The following is a 21,030-nucleotide window of genomic DNA, read 5'->3' as shown; positions in this document are numbered from 1 at the left end:
ACTGTGGCACGCACAGGAGAACCTTTATTTCCTGACTGGACCAACTTATATTAGTCATTTCATTAAACATTTGCATAAGAGGGATATTAGCACCGGTTATTTAATTTTTACCAACGGCATGGTACATCAAGTGTGCGGAGCGCAGCCAGATCTTGCGTCAAATCTATAGTAACCACTTGATGCTGTTTGGAAGACAGCCACAAGCGATTATTAGTAATGTATTAAATAAACCACCATCGCCATGGTATACTAGTGTCCTAGTGACTGGAATTCATTACAGACATTGCATTTTTTTTGCAACTATCGTATTCAACACAGTATTCATACTAATAAATAACATAGGAACATTCTGATCAGCCACCATGCAAATAGTAAAAACGTTCAGTCATACTTAATTATGTACATTCGAAAACTAGTAGACAAAGGATCAATAATTTATTTGACATGTCATCTAAACTTGGGGAAAAATGTTCTACGATTATATTTGATGAAAGGATCTTTACATATACACACAAATATTTCTCAAATTCTCAATTTATAGTGTTTTTAAATGCTCTTCTGTAAAAATAGTAAATTACTGTATGCTATTATCAAAAAAAAAAGATAATCCCATCATATTAAAACATTTTATATTGCAAAGACCACCATTTTATACATTTAGTTAAGCTGCAAAGGTTATTATTAAAAAAAAAAAAACAAACAAACACGTATTTAAATAATTTTCAAATACATATATTATTGGCAAGTAATTACAACAAAGTAAGATTTATATTATTTGCTGTAACTAATTACAACAATGTAAAATCATATTTATGAATATAGTTTACTTTGCATGGAAGCAAATTATGTTAATTCACCATAGTATCGTGAACAAAAACAAAACATAAATGGCCGTGGCTCTACCAATGCTTTTGTGCCCAGTTGTAACACCACTTGATAAATGAGTCATGTCCAAAGAGCCTTAAGAGTGCCATTAGTTCATGCATTTTGTGTATGGATATAAGCTGGATATAGGCTTATATCCTGAAGAAATAATGCCAAACGCCTATTTCATTTGTTGTCACTGTCCACTCTCAGCGTTCTGACCTGGTTCTCCATGTTGGAAAGCCGCTGCTTGAGCTTCCGCTGGTAGGACTCGTACTGCTCCGCCATCTTCCGAAATTTGACCATCATGACTTCATAGTTGGTCATCAGCTGGGTGATCTTAACGTCCATCTCGTTCGCGTCGGAAACTGCGGCGGCCGACTCGTCAATGAGGTTGTCCTTCATCAGGATGGCCCTCCCCTTGTCCTCCAGGGCGTACTTGGCTTCTGGGTACTCCAAAAGGGCCTCCATGAGATCATCCTTGGACAGGGCGAAGAGATCAGAGTAGCCGACGCTGCGGATGTTGGCGGTCCTGCGGTTTCCCGCCTTGCTGCCCTTGATGCCGAGGATGCTGATTTCTCCGAAGTACGCCCCGTCGCCGAGGACCACAAACTGCGTGACCCCATCATCGGCCACCACAGCCAGCTTCCCTGCTTTGATGATGTACATCTCCCTGCCGATGTCCCCCTTCTTGCAGATGTAGTCTCCGGGGCTGAAAACCTGCGGCTGCAGCTTGAGGACCAGCTCAATCAGCAGGCCGGCTTCGCAATCCTGGAAGATGCGCACCTTACTCAGGGTCTCCAGATGCACGTTGATGGCAATCTCGGCCTTCAGCTTGTCCGGCAGGTTCCTCAGCACCTGTTTCTCATCGCATGTCTTCTCCTCCGTCCAGAGGTAATCAAACCACTTCACCACCCTGACCTCTAGTTCTTTGGTGACTTTCCGAAACTGCATATACTGCTTGATGGAGTCAATCTTGGCCTGGAATTCGGTACGCGCAGCATTCATGTTGGAGATCATGGCACCGACGTTGCCCACAATGGTAGCGAAAATGAGGACTCCAGTAAGGAAGTCTGCGACCACAAACAGGTACTCCACATCTCGGACAGGGGGCGGCGTCTCTCCGATTGTGGTCAAGGTGAGCGTGGACCAGTATAAGCAGTAGATGTATTGCCGGGACAAGCGTCGGTTATCAGGATCCTTGAGGTCGGGATACACCCAGGTGTCTGAACCGAGGCCGAGGGTTTTGGAGATTGCAAAGAAGAGGCAAGCGTTCCAGTGGATGATGATGATGATGTAAAGCACAAGGTTGCAGATTCGGAAGATGTTGGGGTAGTTGGTTCGGGTCTCGGTTCGGTCAAAGAACTCGAACAGGCGGCCTATCTTAAAGAGGCGGTTGAACCTCCACTCTGCGTTGTGGACGCCGATTTTTAAAAATACAATGTCGGTCGGAATAGAGGATATCATATCGAATCTGAACTGAGACGTCTTCATGTAGTTTTCTCTCAGGACCTTGGAGTCTCTCATGAGCAGCCCTTGTTCCAGAAAACCTGCGGATGAATTGAAATGTTTCGTGACTTGCAAGATTTTCAAAAAACAACTTTCAACCGCCTGTGTCTCAGTTTGCTCGAGCCGACCTGTCCTGAGTCTCACGAAGGTGTCGAGGAGGTAAAGGACATCGCTGCTGTAGTCCAAAACCAACCACACGGTCAAATACTTCTGCTGCAGCTGGTTGAAACAGGACCTTAGGGAAAGTAGAAAAGGAAGATACGTGGATATACGGACGGTTGAAAGTCACAGAAGCAATGGAATTCATCCAAGGATTGGCTCACTTTTTTTACAACCCCGGCCTTGCCAGTTGTACAGACCATAATCTAGTGGTCGATGCGATTTTTAGAGTTAAGTTTATAGCAAAACCTACTTGGCAGTCAAGAGAAGACTGCTGATCTCAAGCAATTTTGGGGCAAATTGAAAGGATTTTCCACGGAGCACAATTTCCGAAAACACAATTACAGAAAATAGTCCCGACCTGAGACTGCAGGACAGAGCTCTGCATTTGATCACAGTCGGTGAACATGTCATCTGCGCAACAGCGGCCACGCGCACGACGTGCTTTTCATTTTGCGGGCCTGGGTTGAAAGAAGAAAGTAGGTCAGACACATTATCACGGGAAGCCACACCTTGCCACGAGGATCATCAGGTTGTAGAACACGGGGATGGAGATGACGCTCAGCCAGTTGTAGTACATGTCGGTGCCTGGGTCCATGACCCACACCTCCTTTCTAGAAGAGAAAATGATGATGCCTTTTGTTTCAAAATGGCGTGGGGGAAAAACGTTTTACAAAGGCAATGTTCATAACAATAGCCAAACCAACCAAACCACGGCATTATTTTTGTTTTGACTACAGGAACTTCCGTACTTCCTCACAGTAAAACTTTTTTTGATTGAATGATCGATTTTTCTGCCCATAAAAATAATAAATAATATACACCATAGAATAATAATAAATAATATTTTCAGGTTTCCAGGGTTCATTCTGGCATCACAATATTAAATTCAAGGACTTTCAAGTACTTTTTTAAGCACTATTTTTTCATTTTCGAGGAACAAATGCAGACCAAATAAAACACATTCAGTGAATGAATGATCTTTATGCATTCAAATACAATATAATCTTAGTGTCATTGTTTATATAAGTACATATATATGTATTTAATCTTAACATCATCTACTATTATAAGTGTATTTCCAACAATGCTGGATTAAATATACATTTCCATGGCATCATCTATGTCGTAAAAGCGATTCTGGAAAATGTCTTTTCAAGCACTTCAGCCCAAAAGGGGTTATTTTCAAGGTATTCCAGTACTTAAACTTCTGAGGATGAAGTTCAAGCACTTCTTTTTGATGACATGAGTTTTATAGAATATTGCAGAATGACAAAATAAATGGCTTTGTGTTGAAAGTTTGTGTTATTGTGCGCAGTACTCACGGCGGTTCTTCCTTCTTCTTGTCGTCCTTCTTGTCATCTTTTTTCTCGTCCTTCTTCTCCTCCTTTTTCTCGTCTTTCTTCTCGTCCTTTTTCTCGTCCTTCTTCTCGTCCTTTTTTACTTCTCCCTTCTTCTCATCCTTCTGTCTGTTCAGAAAAGCAACACAGTGCATTTGATGGGGAGCCAGTCTCGCCGCGCGGTGCTAGCATTCAAAGCCCCCAAACAGGGCGGCAGCACAGAACAGATGCGCCACAAGCACACCACCGTGACTCTGCTTCTGTCTAAAGATAATAGCGAAACAAAAGTTGTGGCACAAATTCATTGTATACATCTGCCACGCAGTCACGTTTATCAGACCTGATCCATTACATTATATTAATGTTCCTTCCCAGTAACAATTAGCCTCTATTTACCTTATTTACACAAAATTTCACATCACGGGCACATCTTACTTGTCAGTGTTATTGCAGTTGTTCATATTTAGAGCAGCCAGCGGCAGTTGTTCATTGCTATAAGGGAATAAACAGACATGTTAATTCACAATAACCCAACTTCTCAACAGACCCATCTTCTTATTCACTGTGGTGTAAATACATGTGCCAGGACCTTAAAGTGGTAATCCGTAAGATTATTTTGTAAAAAAAAAAAAAAATAAAATAATAATAATCGGTATCTAAATATTTGATACTTTCTCTTTAGCTGGAGCTTTAGAAGAAACAGCCATTCAATGTATTTGCCTGACGCGTGTGCTCCTCTAAATGCTGTTTCCATTCGTGGATGCCACCACACCTTTAGAAGTGAGAAGCAGCCACGGCTAATTTGTTAAAGCGGTATAGCTGGTCGTGGTCAGTAAACTCTCGATATGGGCGAACATTCACAAAAAAGAACAGCGCTCTTAAATGAACCCCTTCAAGTGACCAAGAAAAGAAACAAAAACAAATCATTCAATCGGAAGAGGGCGTATTTTAGAGAAAATAATTTGATCGTCTGGGAGCAAAGATGCAGGCAAGGTTTCGGAAGATTTCAATTGTGGTGGTTATTTTGAAATGAAGTCGAACAAACTGAATTCCCTCCCAAATATTGAAATGGGGAAATTATACCATACTGTATACCTTTTTGAGCGAGTTGATCTCGCACGCTAGAGGTTTCAATTTGAACTCACTTCCTCCTGTGGATCTGCTCTCTGCTCTCCGCCCTCCAGGCTCGTCTGAACTCTGCGTGGCTGTCCACGGCGGAGTCTGCAGGGGCCACGCTGCCGTCCCTCTGTGGCCTCCAACCTAACGCAAAGTGCGTGAAATGGGAAAACCTATAGACAGGAAGGAGGGAATTTCGATATGTGGACATTATCCCCTCTCACAATGTGCGCAACCAATTTTTGACCTGACTCTGGAGAACAAAATAAAAAAATATTTTTATGCGTCTTCATCAACGTTTTTAATTGACATTATTTGCATGACAACTAATCGTCATAGAAAGTTTCATGTTTGTTACTGCCCGAACACAAAGCGATTTTCAATCAGGGTACTTGTCGAAATGTATGACAGGGACTATAAACTCTCATCTGCCAGCTAACAGCTACATTTTCTCATGTTTCGTTTTGATTTTGACTGGTGTCTTCAGCCAGCCCTCTTTAGAACACCCACCTGGACATGACTCCTGTTTGTGTGAAAGGTGTTTGCTGTCCATCTTCCATGGACCTGGTGTGAAAACCATGATAGAGAGACGGTCAGAACCAACACACACCTCTCCTAGTCAAAGCAAGTTCAGGTCAATGGGGGAGTTTATTCAACTTATAACTATAAACTAGGAAGTTAAGGTAACTTGACAACACAAACAACTCTCACATTTTAGATGCACAAAACTGTTTTGTTAGCGGAAGAAGCAAACAAAGTGTACTATTTTATATTTACGTTATAAACGTTATTATTGTCCACCACCCAACACTATGGTACTAAACTATATATCTCACAAAATCTGTTTAGAAATGTAAAACCTATTTGAAGTTCATGACCAAAACTTTCATTTTTATTCAGCCAAAACTCCCTATTTCAGGCTCCATTTTATGTGAAATTTTCGGGCACATCTTCTTATCCTATTCATGAAAACCCTACCCATCCCCAACCACAGCGCCACCATGGGGGGGCGTGGTCCATCCAGGGGAGTGGCCTATTCACACAGTGTCTCGAACCTGCTGCTGCCCTCCATCCGCTCCAGGACCTCAGCGGTCGGGGTGGACAGGGTCGATTGCTCTGTGCAAATTTTGGGCATGGTGGTGGTCTCCCCGTGCACGTCTCCTCTCCCTGTGAGGGGCTTTTAAGGGGGTGGTGGTGGGGGTCTTCCTCCTCAGCACCGGAGCCTCAGGTGTACAGCGCTCTGCCGAGAGGGGGCGGAGGGGGTTAGAGTGGAGGTAGATGGACAGACATACACACAAACACGTACACGTACACACACACACACACACACACACACACACACACACACACACACACACACACACAAATTTGCCTCTGTAGATTCAAAGTAGAATGAAAATGTACACAATGTTTCATAATGCCTAGTATAATAGTCATGACACCCAGTCTGAGTAGTTTCAGTTTTCAATGTAATCTCTCGACATTGTAGTCTAGTAGTAACTACCCCAGTTACTGTCACATCTATTTCAGTCCCACTCAGTTTCAGAATCAGAATTGACATAAACCAGGAATTTGTTCCCATTAGCATGAAATAAAAAAAAAAAAATGGAGAATAAAATAATAATACAATAAAATAGAATAGAATAAAAAGTGAAGTAAAAATGTAATTGAAATTGCAAAATATATATACAAATAGTCAGAAAATACAAAACAGAAATACCCAGAAATACAAAAAATATATAGAATATTCAAATGTGATACTATGCACAGGATAAATTATTGTTGTGGGCATATAAGAGTGTAAATTATAACTATGAATAATATGAATACTTTTCCCACCTCTAGGTATAGGTTTGAGTCCTGCCACGCTTAGTGTTTTTATTCGGTCGTAAAACAATGTAGTTGGGTAATGCAATAGCAACACACGCTGCAAAACAACAAATGGTGTGCTGAAATGTGAAAAATTTGCTTTAAACCAAGGAAAATGCACGATAAGTCACTCTTGTTTACAAGTAAAGATAAAACATCTCAACACTGTTTTATAAAGTAGGTTTTTATTAAAATATGCCTTTTCACATTAGATGCTAAAGTTCAGAGTTTGGTTTGGATATGAGCACATACCATATTTTTGTTTCTGTCGTTCAAATATACGGTCAGATTAAGGTTGGTTCAGCCTACCTTTTAAGAAAAACGATCACAGTTTGTTTTCACTAATATATGGGTGGTGTTTAACCACCGAGTTTAAAAAAGAAATCTGAAACATAGAGTTTATACATTCAAAGTTATTATTAAAAATAAGTCACTTGACACGTTCTGTGATTGACGTCTGACTGGTTTAGTTACAGTTACACCCACCCAAAATGTAAGGTAGGCTGTTGTACACACACATTTATTATAAACTATTCTTGAATTCATGCAGTTCCCCATAAGGAGTGATGGGGGAACCTAAATCTAAAATAGTATTTTTTTTGCATTCTTACTGGATAAATGAAAGAATGCATATTTCTACTTTGAAAATCTTATCTAATCTTATTAAAGTTAAAATAGGATATCATATGCTACAAATAGCGCTCTGGCATCATCCACCTCTCAGACAACACAATGGCTTATGGAACCAAATACCAAGTCAGGCCTAGACCAGGGGGATCACCATACTGTAAGCATTCTGTCTTCTGTAAATAGTTTGGTCCTTCCCAGTGGAGGAACACTGTGGTTGGGCATTCACCCTCACCAACAGCTATCTGACAGCAATAGGCCTTGAATGGTCACGCTGGTTCATTGCAGTTTTGTTACTACTGCCTGCTCTGTTTACATGGTTATGTTGTGTCTAACCTGTCTTACTTGGTGTGTGTGTATATATATATATATGGAGAGAGACAGAGTTTTTTTTTTTATAATAACAGCACAAAATATTATCCTCATTATTACATGGCAATGGAAATGCCATGATAGACAGACAGACAGACAGACAGACAGACAGACAGACAGACAGATAGATAGACAGACAGATAGATAGATAGATAGATAGATAGATAGATAGATAGATAGATACATAGGTAGAGCCTCAGTGTACTGTATGTGTTGTACTCTGTGTGCTATTATGTAATGAAATGTAATGGATAGATAGAAAGGACAGACAGACAGACAGACAGAGAGATAGACAGATAGATAGATAGATAGATAGATAGATAGATAGATAGATAGATAGATAGATAGATAGATAGATAGATAGATAGATAGATAGATAGATAGGTAGACAGATAGACAGATAGATAGATAGATAGATAGATGTAGATAGATAGATAGATAGATAGATAGATAGATAGATAGATAGATAGATAGATAGATAGATAGATAGATAGATAGATAGATAGATAGATAGGTAGACAGATAGACAGATAGATAGATAGATAGATAGATAGATAGATAGATAGATACATAGGTAGAGCCTCAGTGTACTGTATGTGTTGTACTCTGTGTGCTATTATGTAATGAAATGTAATGGATAGATAGAAAGGACAGACAGACAGACAGACAGAGAGATAGACAGATAGATAGATAGATAGATAGATAGATAGATAGATAGATAGATAGATAGATAGATAGATAGATAGATAGATAGATAGATAGATAGATAGATAGATAGATAGGTAGATAGATAGATAGATAGATAGATAGATAGATAGATAGATAGATAGATAGATAGATAGGTAGACAGATAGACAGATAGATAGATAGATAGATAGATAGATAGATAGATAGATAGATAGATAGATAGATAGATAGATAGATAGGTAGACAGATAGACAGATAGATAGATAGATAGATGTAGATAGATAGATAGATAGATAGATAGATAGATAGATAGATAGATAGATAGATAGACAGATAGACAGATAGATAGATAGATAGATAGATAGATAGATAGATAGATAGACAGATAGATAGATAGATAGATAGATAGATAGACAGATAGATAGACAGATAGATAGATAGATAGATAGATAGATAGATAGATAGATAGATAGATAGATAGATAGATAGATAGATAGACAGATAGATAGATAAATACTTCATTGAGACCTTGCATCAAAAAAGGCAGTACATTGTACTACACTGCACTGCAATACAGTGCAAAAAGCATTGTATTCTACCAATTTTATTACACTAAACTGTATTGTAATGCACTGTATTGTACTATAACGCACTGTATTGTACTACACTACACTGTATTGTACTACACTGTATTGTACTACAACGCACTGTATTGTACTATACTTCATTGTATTGTACTACACTGTGCTGTATTGTACTACACTACACTGTACTGTAATACACTACGCTGTACTACACTGTATTGTACTACACTACACTGTACTGTAATACACTACACTGTACTACACTGTACTGTACTACAGTAAATTGTATTGTACTACACTGTATAATAGTGTACTGGACTACACTGTTTTGCACTGCATCATCTAGCACTGTACTGCACTACATTCTACCATAGTGTTCTGTACTACTCTGTACTACACCAGACTGTATTCTACAACTGTACTACTCCGCACTGTATTGTATTACACTGTATTGTACTACACTACACTGTATTGTACTACACTACACTGAACTACACTGTACTGCACTACAGTAAACTGTATTATACTACACTGTATAATAGTGTACTGGACTACACTGTACTACACTGTACTGTACGACACTACGCTGTACTACGTTGTATTGTACCACACTACACTGTACTACACTGTACTGTACTACAGTAAACTGTATAGTACTACACTGTATTATAGTGTACTGGACTACACTGTTCTGCACTGCATCATCCAGCACTGTACTGAACTACATTGTACCATAGTGTTCTGTACTACAGTGTACTACACCACACTGTATTCTACAACTGTACTACTCCGCACTGTATTGTACCACATTACACTGTACTGTACTACACTACAATACACTGTATTGTACTACACTACACAGTACTAACTTGTATTGTACTACATTGTTCTACACTGCTTCATCCTGCACTGTACTGCACTACATTCTACCATAGTGTTCTATACTACACTGTACTACGCCGCACTGTATTCTACGACTGTACTACACCGCACTGTTTTGTACTACACTACACTGTACTGTACTACACTACACTGTATTGTACTACACTGCACGGTACTACACTACACGACACTGTCTGCAGGCAGACGGACTGACGGACAGACAGGATGACAGACAGACAGACAGACAGACAGACAGACAGACAGACAGCTAGATAGATAGATAGATAGATAGATAGATAGATAGATAGATAGATAGATAGATAGATAGATAGGTAGATAGATAGATAGATAGATAGATAGATAGATAGATAGGTAGATAGATAGATAGATAGATAGATAGATAGATAGATAGATAGATAGATAGATAGATAGATAGATAGGTAGATAGATAGATAGATAGATAGATAGATAGATAGATAGATAGATAGATAGATAGATAGATAGATAGACAGACAGACGGCTAGATAGATAGATAGATAGATAGATAGATAGATAGATAGATAGATAGACAGATAAACAACAGAACTACACTGGTTTAAACAGTGCATTCTGTTCAGTGTAGTCCTATCAGCTTCCTCCAAATCCCTTCTCTCAGATTATGTTGGCTAAAATTAGACTTCCAAGTCGGTGGGACTTGTTGATCTCTTCACTTCACTTACTCTTCACTGAGTATTCTGTGATTTAAAAAACAACAACAACAACAACAACAACAGTCGAAGCCACACACACACACACACACACACACACACACACACACACACACACACACACACACACACACAATTCATTCTTAATTACCTGGATGTTGTCTTTGGAGACCATGCAGTCCTGCGATGAATCATACATTTGATCACATATTGCTTCTTCTCGGTCCACTTCAAGTCAAAACAAATCGATCTCAAACAAAGACAACAAGAAACACAATAAAAAGGTAAAATCACATCGTTGCGTCCGGTCCCCCCCCAAAAAAATCCAAAATGACTCCGGGTGTGGGGGTGGGTGGGGGTGGGTGGAGGTGGGTGGGACCCGGCGTTTCAGCGCGCGCTCCGTCGGACAGCTCCGTTCACGGCGCGCACGTGCTGCCCTCTGTGTGGAGGGGGCCGCGTCTGGTCGTGATCCCTCGTGACGGTCAAAGCCAACAACAGCCGCTTTCAGCCGCGGGGTTGACCTCACATGAAGCCAGTACAACATTTCACGGCATGTATGTAGTATATATGATGTATGTTTGCTCGCTAAATAAGTCATGGGTAATATGCCAGACTAAATAAATCACAGCAGCGTGACAGAAACGAAGCCTGTCAATTAGAACTGTTTTGGACGACGGTGGGTGGGGAGGAAACAACCGGGGAAGCAACCTATTTTTAGCGGAGGACTTTGAGATTGGCTCTGTGTTTGTTTTTCTTTGTTTATTGTGTAATTCGTGCTATTTAAAGGGCCAAACTGCAATCAATCGAGCAATCGATCGATCAATCAATCAATCCACATGTGGCCAAATGAATTATCCTGCTAAACAGCTTACTGTACAGTATATGACTTGGTGATATTGACAAAATGAAGTACTGCACTATGATATTTTTCGCTTTTTCATTTTATTGTTAAATCTAACTTTCAATAGCATGAGTTGACAATATTTTGTGGCTATTTACACATAGATATGCAAATTATCAGCATTTATAAAGCACTTTACCACTAAGGCCATGCACTCAAAGTGCTTTACATCTTACATTCACCCATTCACACACACACTGATGGCCGTCTCAGGTGTCTTGCTCAAGGACACATCTTACATTCACCCATTCACACACACACACACACACACACACACACACACACACACACACACACACACAGATGGCCGTCTCAGGTGTCTTGCTCAAGGACACCTCAGCAAATGAGTCAGCTGAGGATTGAACCACCAACCCTCCAGTGCCCATGCGACCATTCTACCTCTGGAGCTACTGCCCCCCCCATGAGAGACGACCCTCACTAATGTGGCTGTCATGACGACGCAGGTAGAGGCGTTGATTGGAACAGCTTTCCTGCTTTCCACTTCATTAAACACTCCTGTTCTGGCCGGGGGCTTGGACATAAATGGGGCCAGAGTTCAGAATGCCGTCCCCCACCGGCCGCCATCAAAGCCTCTTAGCTTCTGGATGGCTAAAGTGGGACACGAGGCCCCAGGAAAAGACAAGTGAAATCCTTCCAGCACCATTTAGGGAGCTAATCTTAAATAAGGTGTGTCTCTGAGCTCCACTAATGCTTCAGCCCGCTGGAGCCCAAGAGGCTTTGCAAGGTAGAAGCTTATGGGGAATCAAATGGTTTGACAAAAGTGAAAGGCAAAATGAACTAAAGGTGTCACATGTGCCAGCCTACAATCAGAGAGGAGTCGTATGAAGGATAAAAAAAGGAAAACGTTTCCGATATTTCACCCTTTTTCTATTACTCTTTGTAATGCATAGTCACCATGGAATCTCCATGTAGCTCGCCATAACTTAAGGGAAATACCATAAAGCAGGTTATACGAACACAACTATTACTGTGATGTAATTAAACCAACGTGTCCAAAAAAAAAAAGAATGCATTTATGTATTGGATACCAGTACCAACCTATTGGATTGGTTGTTTGCTCGACAAGTTACGACCTAAACTTTGACCAGCACTGCAGAAGCCTCGCTGCGCACCGACAGGCGTGGGGAGATTAGTGGCCACAAATGAGATTGTTGTTTAATCTGTTGATGCTGTTTGGTCAGGGGACAGGTGCAGCCGTGGCGGATCATAAATGCACATGTTTGGATAGGTATACACAAATATGTAGACGCACATTTGAAAAAATATATGTATTGATCAAAATATTGTCTTGAGTCGAGGTAGCAGCTAGACCTTGATGAATTAGAGAACCTCCAAGCTTCTTATCCTTTGGTTTTGTTTTTGGTTGACATTAAAGGTGTTCTGTTGTTCTACTGAAGTTGTGGCGTTCAACGTAGCAAATACAACTTGGAAATTACACCATGATTCTCAATTCTGGATCCCGGGAAACCAAATCCAAATCCTCTGCACGGCCAAATTCGAAGACCGCGGTGTCAACCGCTTCCCCTTCAACTCAATCACTTAGGTTCAACAAGGTGATGAGAAATTGTGCTAAAATGTAGTCGTGGCACCAATTCATCGTCAGCATTTGCTCTTCATCTCATAACGTCACTTAAAATACATTTGGTTCGCCACTACTGACGCCCGCTCAGTGGGATGACCATGAGCCATGTGTATCGTAAGAGCCACACAGACTCTATGTTGGCCACAGTAAATGTGATGAGCTTTCATGTCAACATCAAGCTAAATGTAATAAAAAAAAAACAAAAAGAAGAAAATCTGAGATTTTGCTGGTCTCAATGTTGTATCTGACTTTTGGAACCATACTTTTTTTTTTTTTACACCTCGGCGTGTGAGCTCTTCCACAGCGCTCCGGAGCAGCAGGGGATTTGTTCGTCTCCAGGTTGGTCTTTGCAGGTCGCCGGGCCCGGGTGCATTCATAATTGGTAAACTGGATTCACCTTGTTGACACTCACGGGTCCCAGGTTGACTGTTGTGCGCTCTCCCCCGCTGGAAAAGCCCAACCTAGAAATCACTCTTCATTTTTTGGGTCACTCAAATTTTGATTTCCAATTCGTAACCTTTTTTTTTATGCAGGGGTATGATTGAGGGGATGTTCTGCATGTCCTAGATTGTCCACAACAGCAAAATAATTAGTTAAAGTTCCTTTGGAAATGTTGCCACAAATTGTTTCATTCCAGGTGACTTGAACTTGAATCAAGTACTATAACGTGAGATAAACATTTGAAGAATTTTGAAGATAATATGGGTATGAGTATCGCAAGAACAACAGATTTTAAATCCAGTTTACTCATGTAAATCTAGCCAACTTGTTCCAGCATATTTCAAAGGTGAGGTTCACACTGGTATTTGCATTGTCTTATAACTATGGTCTATTAGACTAGATTCAAAACACTTCCTGGAATTGTGCAAAGACTGAATAAGAAAATACCTCTGGAACAAAGCTACAAAAATATTATGTATTTCCACAGGAGATCAATATATTTGATATACTTGCTATGATGTAAGGATTATACTGCAGTGGTGAATGGCCATCGATTAATGGTAAGTAAATCAACTAGATATCAAGAGAAAACAATGTAGGTCGCAGTCGCACCTTGCAAAAGTATAGTTCGCAGTTGCACTTTGGAAAAATATTCGGACAATGTAAAGAGAAAACTCCAACGCCCTTTCTCAGTCTGCGTTCTTGTCTGTACTTGTGTTCTTGTGGACTTGTGGAAACGTCATCAGTCGCAGCCCAAGTACTGTTCCAATTCAAAGTGCGCATCAAGTCAAGTCAAGTCCAAATGCCCGGATGTGGACTTGCTCCGCTCGTTTTATCGAGGATGCATCGGTGGTGACTTGTGTGGACTTGGGACAGCCAAGTATCCCAGAATGCATTTCGCAGAATGACCGTCCTGCGTGGCTGTGCACCTGTTGTTCATCAGAGCAATCGATGAACACGGGTTAAAGTCACCCTTCCCCGCACACACACGGAGAGCCTTTGTTTGCTCTGATGAATAACAGGTGCACCGCCACCCTTGCTCCTGCGCCCAATTAACTAGAGCCAAGGCAGGTGTGGCTGCTTAAATGACACCACCAACTTAGAAGAAAGAAGTGTGTGTGTGTGTGTGTGTGTGTGCATACGTATGTGTGGTGTGTGTGTGTGTGTGTGTGTGTGTGTGTGTGTGTGTGTGTGTGTGTGTCTGTGTGTGTGTGTGTGTGTGTGTTATATCATACTTGTGAGGATCGGTCTCGGAATTGACAATTTTTTGGTTTTGAAGTGCACCAGAAACATGGGTCCTCACTAAGTGTATTTACTCTGACCTCACTTTGCTACCAGTACAAGAATGTGTGTGTTTGTGTGTGTGTGTGTGTTTGTTTGTTTGTGTGTGTGTGTGTGTTTGGTTGTTTGTGTATGTGTGTGTGTGTGTGTGTGTGTGTTTGGTTGTTTGCGTGTGTGTGTGTTTGGTTGTTTGTGTATGTGTGTGTGTGTGTGTGTGTGTGTGTGTATGGTTGTTTGTGTATGTGTGTGTGTGTGTGTCTGTGTGTGTGTTTGGTTGTTTGTCTATGTGTGTGTGTGTGTGTTTGGTTGTTTGTGTGTGTGTGTGGGGGGGGTTCTCCTCAAGAAAGTCTGCATAGTCAGTCATGCTTCTCACGTCCCCACTGCTCGTGCTAACAAGCTGAGTGATATGGCGTCAGCGCTTTGTCGCCGCCAATTAAATTCATTATGACATTCTGCACATTGTGTGATTACACCGTCCATCCCCAGGGAGCATCGCTTCTCCCACTTCAGCTGCTCGCCCTATGTTTTCTCAGGTGGTTTCTCTCGATCTTGTATCGGCCTATTGACTGTGACCCATGTGAGTTGCAGCGACGTCACAAGGTCCGGTAATGATCTATCTGGCTTTAATTGCATGAGGGAAATACATAAACCCGATATATACAAGATAACATAAAGATGTTATTAGTCTCCAGGGGTGAAGGCGTTACTGCATCATTTCAGTCAAGAAAGAGTAATTAGAATTACAAATTTAAATGAAATTTGTACCCGTCTATCTACACAAGTTAGCATGAAGTAGCACTATGCTAACCCGTCAAGTGGCTGGTCACCCAAACCAAAACTTAAACTCAGGCAGTCATAGTTAGATACACATAGCTAGCTCTTTTTAAATAGAAGCACATATAAGAGGTTATTCTGTATTTGATTAAATATCTAAATCTTAGGAATCACAAGATTTTCCAAGAAAGAGTCCATTGCAAGTAAGCACCCTGGTTCTTTTGGGTTGGGGGGGTGGGGGGGGGGGGGCAGTTGGTTCAATCGCAACTAAAATGTGAAACAGGCTCCCAAAACAGTCAACCATCTTGTACATAACGACACGCCCGTTGGTCGGGGGCGCCTTCATAAATGTTCATCCATGATTTGTGTGTTCAATTTCAAGAGGGACATACCTGATGTGGCTCTGCCGCCCCCTATTGTAGAGTGGATGCTTCTGAAACCATGCACCAGGGGGTCTGTTCATTGTGTGCATCCGCACGTAAGCCACAGCACTGACGTTGAGACTGAATAACATGCCCCTATGGTTAGATGGGAAGTGAATAATAAATGGGGGTAAGCGTGACGACCCATCGTTATTGGCAGAAAATTGTATTGTAAAATTTGACATCATTCCCCCCATGAAGATGGGATCTTGAATCTTGAAAGAGAACAGGATAAAGCACAAATTAACAGAGCATCACACATCACTGTATTGTACTTCATTGTATTGCACTAAACTGTATTGTACAACACTACACTGGATTGTACTACATTGTACTGTACTCCACTACACTGTACTACGCTACACTGTACTACATTGTACTGTAGTTCACTGTATTGTACTACACTCTACTGTGCTGTACTACACTGTATTCTACTACACAACACTGTATTGTGCTGTACTACACTGTATTCTACTACACTACACTGTATTGTACTACATTGTACTGTACTACACTGTATTGTACTGTTTCACACTGTATTGTACTGTACTTCACTGTATTACACTACATTGTATTGTACTACATGTATTGTACCACACTGTATTGCACTACATTGTACTGTATTACACTGTATTGTACTACACTGTATTGCACTACATTGTACTGTACTACACTGTATTGTACTGTTTCACACTGTATTGTACTGTACTTCACTGTATTACACTACATTGTATTGTACTACATGTATTGTACCACACTGTATTGCACTACATTGTACTGTACTACACTGTATTGCACTACATTGTACTGTACTACATTGTATTGTACTACACTGTATATACTACAACGTATTGTACTACACCGTATTGCACTCCAGTGCACTGTAGTGCACTACATTGTACTGGACTAAATTGTACTGTATTACACTGTATTGCTCTACACTGTACTGTACTACATTTGATTGTACTTCACTGTACTGCACTACATTGTACTGCACTACATTGTATTGTACTACATTGTACTGTACTACATTACATTGTACCACATTGCACTGTACTACATTGTATGGTACTACATTGTACTGTACTACATTGTACTGTACTACACTGTATTGTACTACACTGTATTACACTGTACTGTACTACACTGTGTTGTACTACACTGTGTTGTACTACACTGTATTGTACTACATTGTACCATACTACATTGTACTGTACTACACTGTATTGTACTACATTGTATGTACTACATTGTACTGTACTACATTGTACTGTACTACACTGCATTGTACTACATTGTATTGTACCACATTGTATTGTACTACATTGTATTGTACTACATTGTACTGTACTACATTGTATTATAATACACTGTATTGTACTACACCGTATTGTACTACATTGTATTGTGCTACATTGTAATATACTCGATTGTATTGTACTACATTGTATTGTACTACACTGCACTGTTCTACATTGCACTGCACTACATTGCACTGCACTACATTGCACTGCACTACATTGTACTGCAATACATTGCACTGCACTACATTGCACTGCACTACATTGCACTGCACTACATTGCACTGCACTACATTGTACTGTACTAGATTGCACTGCACTACATTGCATTGCACTACATTGTACTGCACTACATTGCACTGCACTACATTGCACTGCACTACATTGCATTGTACTACATTGTATTGCACTACATTGCACTGCACTACATTGCACTGCACTACATTGCATTGTACTACATTGTATTGCACTACATTGCACTGCACTACATTGCACTGCACTGCATTGTACTGCACTACATTGTACTGCACTACATTGTACTGCACTACATTGTACTGCACTACATTGTACTGTCCCATCTCGTCCACAAACAGCGCGCGCGTCACCGTGGTCCCGCCTCGTGCTGCCTGGGAGGCACGCGCCGCCCCTCCTCTCCTGTCACATCACACTGACGTCACACACGGCGCGCGCAGACCAGAGGAGAATGGCGCAACCGTCCAGACGTCCACAGATCTCCACTTTCTCAAAGTTTGCGAGGGCAAAATGGACGTGCCTCGTACTCTCTCGGATTCTCTTCGTGGCACTTTTCCGAGCGGCGCAGGCGAACAAACAAGGTCGGTGCCCGGTGTCGTTGTGTTCAAACGGAAAACTAAAAGCTGTGCGAGCGGAAGTTAGCCTAGCTGCATAGCGTTTCGGTGCTACGCTGTGGGAGCTGACGCTAGCCGTGGCTGACGTTAGCGCTAGCCTCCACCGTGGAAAATGACAGCCACGTCAAAGCACCGTAGCAGCCCCTCTCAAGAAGCCGCTGTTGCCTATTTCAGAAGAGGCTTAACGTGTCTATGTGTTCGTCCGCTCCTGTGTATATGCGCTGTCTTCATTGTCGCACAGTCGTTATGTTCTGGCTCGCTAGCTGAAGTGTAGCACTTTTGGAGTCAGGGCAGTAAACCTAGCTAGCTCCGAAAACACATATTTGGGTCCATCGTTCGTTTACAAGGAGTGTTCAGCTGTCTGTCCGCCACACCTGTTCTTCTTCATGATCTAATAGGATTTCCTTGGTACATGACACAAGTGTTCACACAAGTGTGTTCATGTTAGGTGTTGTCGCTTAACGTGCAATGACAGTTACATTCCTTGAGTGAGTAAAAGTCACTTTTAGTGTAACAAACCTAGATCCACTGTGTTCAACATTGCACCTACCCAGCCAGCTGCTGCTTTGATAAAGTTAGAAGACCCTTCCTCTTCGTGAAATATGCAATGCTTAAATCATCTGTGATACAGTTACGGGTTGTCTCTGATGTTTCTTTGATGTTTTCATTCCATTGGCTTATACCGTGGTCTCACTCTTTGTCTACAGCTTTCATACAGACAGACACAATCCTGGAGGTGTTTCACTTTGGCGATGAAGGTCTCCTCCAGGTAAGATGATACCCCACCCCTGATAACACTACTCCGGAAGAGAGAAACTATCAGGGCTATATGCTCTTTAACTTCATGTCCCTCTTGGGGTAAAGTCCACCTTATTATCCTTTTAGTGACTTTCACTTTCTCTGCTTTCATGGCATAACTTTTATTGTCGACTTAACTGAAAGTCTGTTTAAGCTTTCCGCTTAAACAATGTTCATTTTGAACCTATGCAGCAGCCCACTGTGGACTTGATGTGTAAAGTCTTTGCAATGGTAAAGCTGAGTCCTCGGCGCCCAGCCATCATTTGATGTGCCTGAGTCCCGTGACAGTTTTTTTTACCAGCGCAAATGGCAAAGCATTAGTCTCAGGTCATATAATACTGTGGCTGCTATTGTCACTCGATCTTCCCACCCCCCTGTTTTCATTCGACCCGAGGCTCTCTGCTGTATTTGTTGACCTCCATTGACCTGCTGAAAGCATCATTCTACAGGTTGCTTCTGCTTTCATTATTTATGGTCGCTTCTCAAGTGCGGCGGCTGATTCCCAATAGGTCCTTGATCATCACGTGAGGGGAAAGATGCAGAGGATAGAGAGAGTGTGTGTGTGTGTGTGTGTGTGTGTGTGTGTGTGTGTGTGTGTGTGTGTGTGTGTGTGTGTGTGTGTGTGTGTGTGTGAGAGAGAAATGTAGTATGTACTGCGCTGTTTGAATGCCACACAGAACAGGTTGGACTGATTACTCTATTTATATCCCTCACTGAGCACTTTATTAGGAACACCTGGTCACCTGCTTGTTCATGCAATTATCTAATCAGCCAATCGTGTGGCAGCAGTGCATAAAATCATGTACATACAGGTGAGCAGCTTCGGTTAATGTTGGGATTCTCACACCCAACAGTCTCTAGAGTTGACTTAGAGTGGTACGAAAAACAAAAAACATCCAGTGAGCAGCAGTTCTGAGGATGGAAACGCCTTGTTGATGAGCGAGGTCAAGGGTGAATGGCCAGACTGGTTGGAGCTGATCTGTGGTGATCAGAAAAACATCTCAGAATGCACAACACGTTGAACCTTGAGACGGATGGGCTACAACAGCAGAAGACTACGTTGGGTTCCGCTTCTCTCAGCCAAGAACAGAAAGCTGAGGCTGCAGCGGCCACAGGCTCACCGAAACGGAACAGTTGAAGACTGGGGGAAAAACAGCCTGGTCTGATGAATCTCGATTGCTGCTGAGGCACACAGATGATAGGGTCAGAATTTGGCACCAACAGCATGAATCCATGGACCCAACCTGCCTTGTGTCAACAGTCCAGGTTGGTGGCGGTGGTGTAATGGTGTGGGGAATTTTTTCTTGGCACACTTTGGGCCCGTTAATACCAATCATTCATTGCTTGAATGCCACAGCCTATTTGAGTATTGTTGCTGTCTTGCTGACTATGTGCATCCCTTCATGACCACAATTTACCCATCGTCTTGAATCTTGAATCTTCTAAAGGCTACTTCCAGCATGATAATGCAACATGTCACAAATCAAAAGTCCTGCCAAACTGGTTTCATATATATATTTATATATATATATATATATACATCTCCCTTATGGATATTGTGTTTTGTCTGATTAGAATTTTCGTTCGATCATTTTGAGTTTATATCCGGGATTGGCAAAATCATGGTCTTGTTGGGTATCTCTACTGTCCGTCATGACAAATACATCCCGTGATCTGATCACGCTTACGTGATAGGACCTTTGCACACAGGCCCTCCCATAGATATAGATAACGTAGATGTAGATGACCCGTTTGCAATTTGACTTGTGTCTGCATGCCCGCAATATTGGGCCTGTCAAGATCCGCTAGTTACACAATATGTATTGAGAGATGCAGACTTAACTACAAAATTGACTGTAACTCGCCTAATTCTAAACCGATTTTCATGAAATTTGGTTCAGAATATATATATATATATATATATATA

At 41.3% G+C, this 21,030-nt stretch overlaps 2 protein-coding genes across 4 annotated transcripts in view; one reads left to right on the top strand and one right to left on the bottom strand.

Annotated features, from left to right (window-relative positions):
- Nucleotides 1-872: 872 nt before the first annotated feature.
- LOC307247945 (cyclic nucleotide-gated channel alpha-3-like) lies at nucleotides 873-11,006 on the bottom strand. Its single transcript, XM_080024103.1, has 9 exons — nucleotides 10,868-11,006; nucleotides 6,044-6,228; nucleotides 5,499-5,552; nucleotides 5,018-5,161; nucleotides 4,308-4,364; nucleotides 3,858-4,001; nucleotides 3,045-3,146; nucleotides 2,502-2,608; nucleotides 873-2,414 (listed from the first exon to the last, which is right to left on the bottom strand). The coding sequence occupies exons 2-9, from the start codon at nucleotides 6,121-6,123 to the stop codon at nucleotides 1,051-1,053; spliced, it is 2,052 nt and encodes a 683-aa protein (XP_079880229.1). The 5' UTR covers nucleotides 6,124-6,228; nucleotides 10,868-11,006; the 3' UTR covers nucleotides 873-1,050.
- A 7,136-nt stretch (nucleotides 11,007-18,142) lies between these two features.
- Nucleotides 18,143-21,030, top strand: part of LOC307247942 (transmembrane protein 131-like) — a gene marked incomplete at its 5' end in the record, with an annotated part of 42,108 nt that continues 39,220 nt past the window's right edge. Inside the window, 2 exons of one of the 3 annotated variants that reach the window (XM_080024098.1) lie at nucleotides 18,143-18,272; nucleotides 19,013-19,074. In XM_080024098.1, the coding sequence (XP_079880224.1) occupies nucleotides 18,143-18,272; nucleotides 19,013-19,074 (192 nt within the window). Of the gene's footprint in view, nucleotides 18,273-19,012; nucleotides 19,075-20,269; nucleotides 20,370-21,030 lie in introns of those variants that run through there. The other 2 variants (XM_080024100.1, XM_080024099.1) reach the window with 2 other exon arrangements.

The sequence above is a fragment of the Zeus faber genome (genome assembly GCF_960531495.2).
Source record: "Zeus faber genome assembly, chromosome: 2".
Lineage (NCBI taxonomy): Eukaryota > Metazoa > Chordata > Actinopteri > Zeiformes > Zeidae > Zeus > Zeus faber.
Note: the sequence above shows the minus strand (reverse complement) of the source record. Positions and strands in the feature narration are given on the sequence as shown.

Bases quoted from the DNA above. Each gene is read 5' to 3' on its own strand.
- LOC307247945 (XM_080024103.1), bottom strand. From the start codon at position 6,123: ATGCCCAAAATTTGCACAGAGCAATCGACCCTGTCCACCCCGACCGCT. The intron at 5,553-6,043 runs GTTCGAGACACT...TTTTCACACCAG, and splicing joins CGGATGGAGGGCAGCAGCAG to GTCCATGGAAGATGGACAGC. The intron at 2,415-2,501 runs GTCGGCTCGAGC...ATTCATCCGCAG, and splicing joins CTTCGTGAGACTCAGGACAG to GTTTTCTGGAACAAGGGCTG.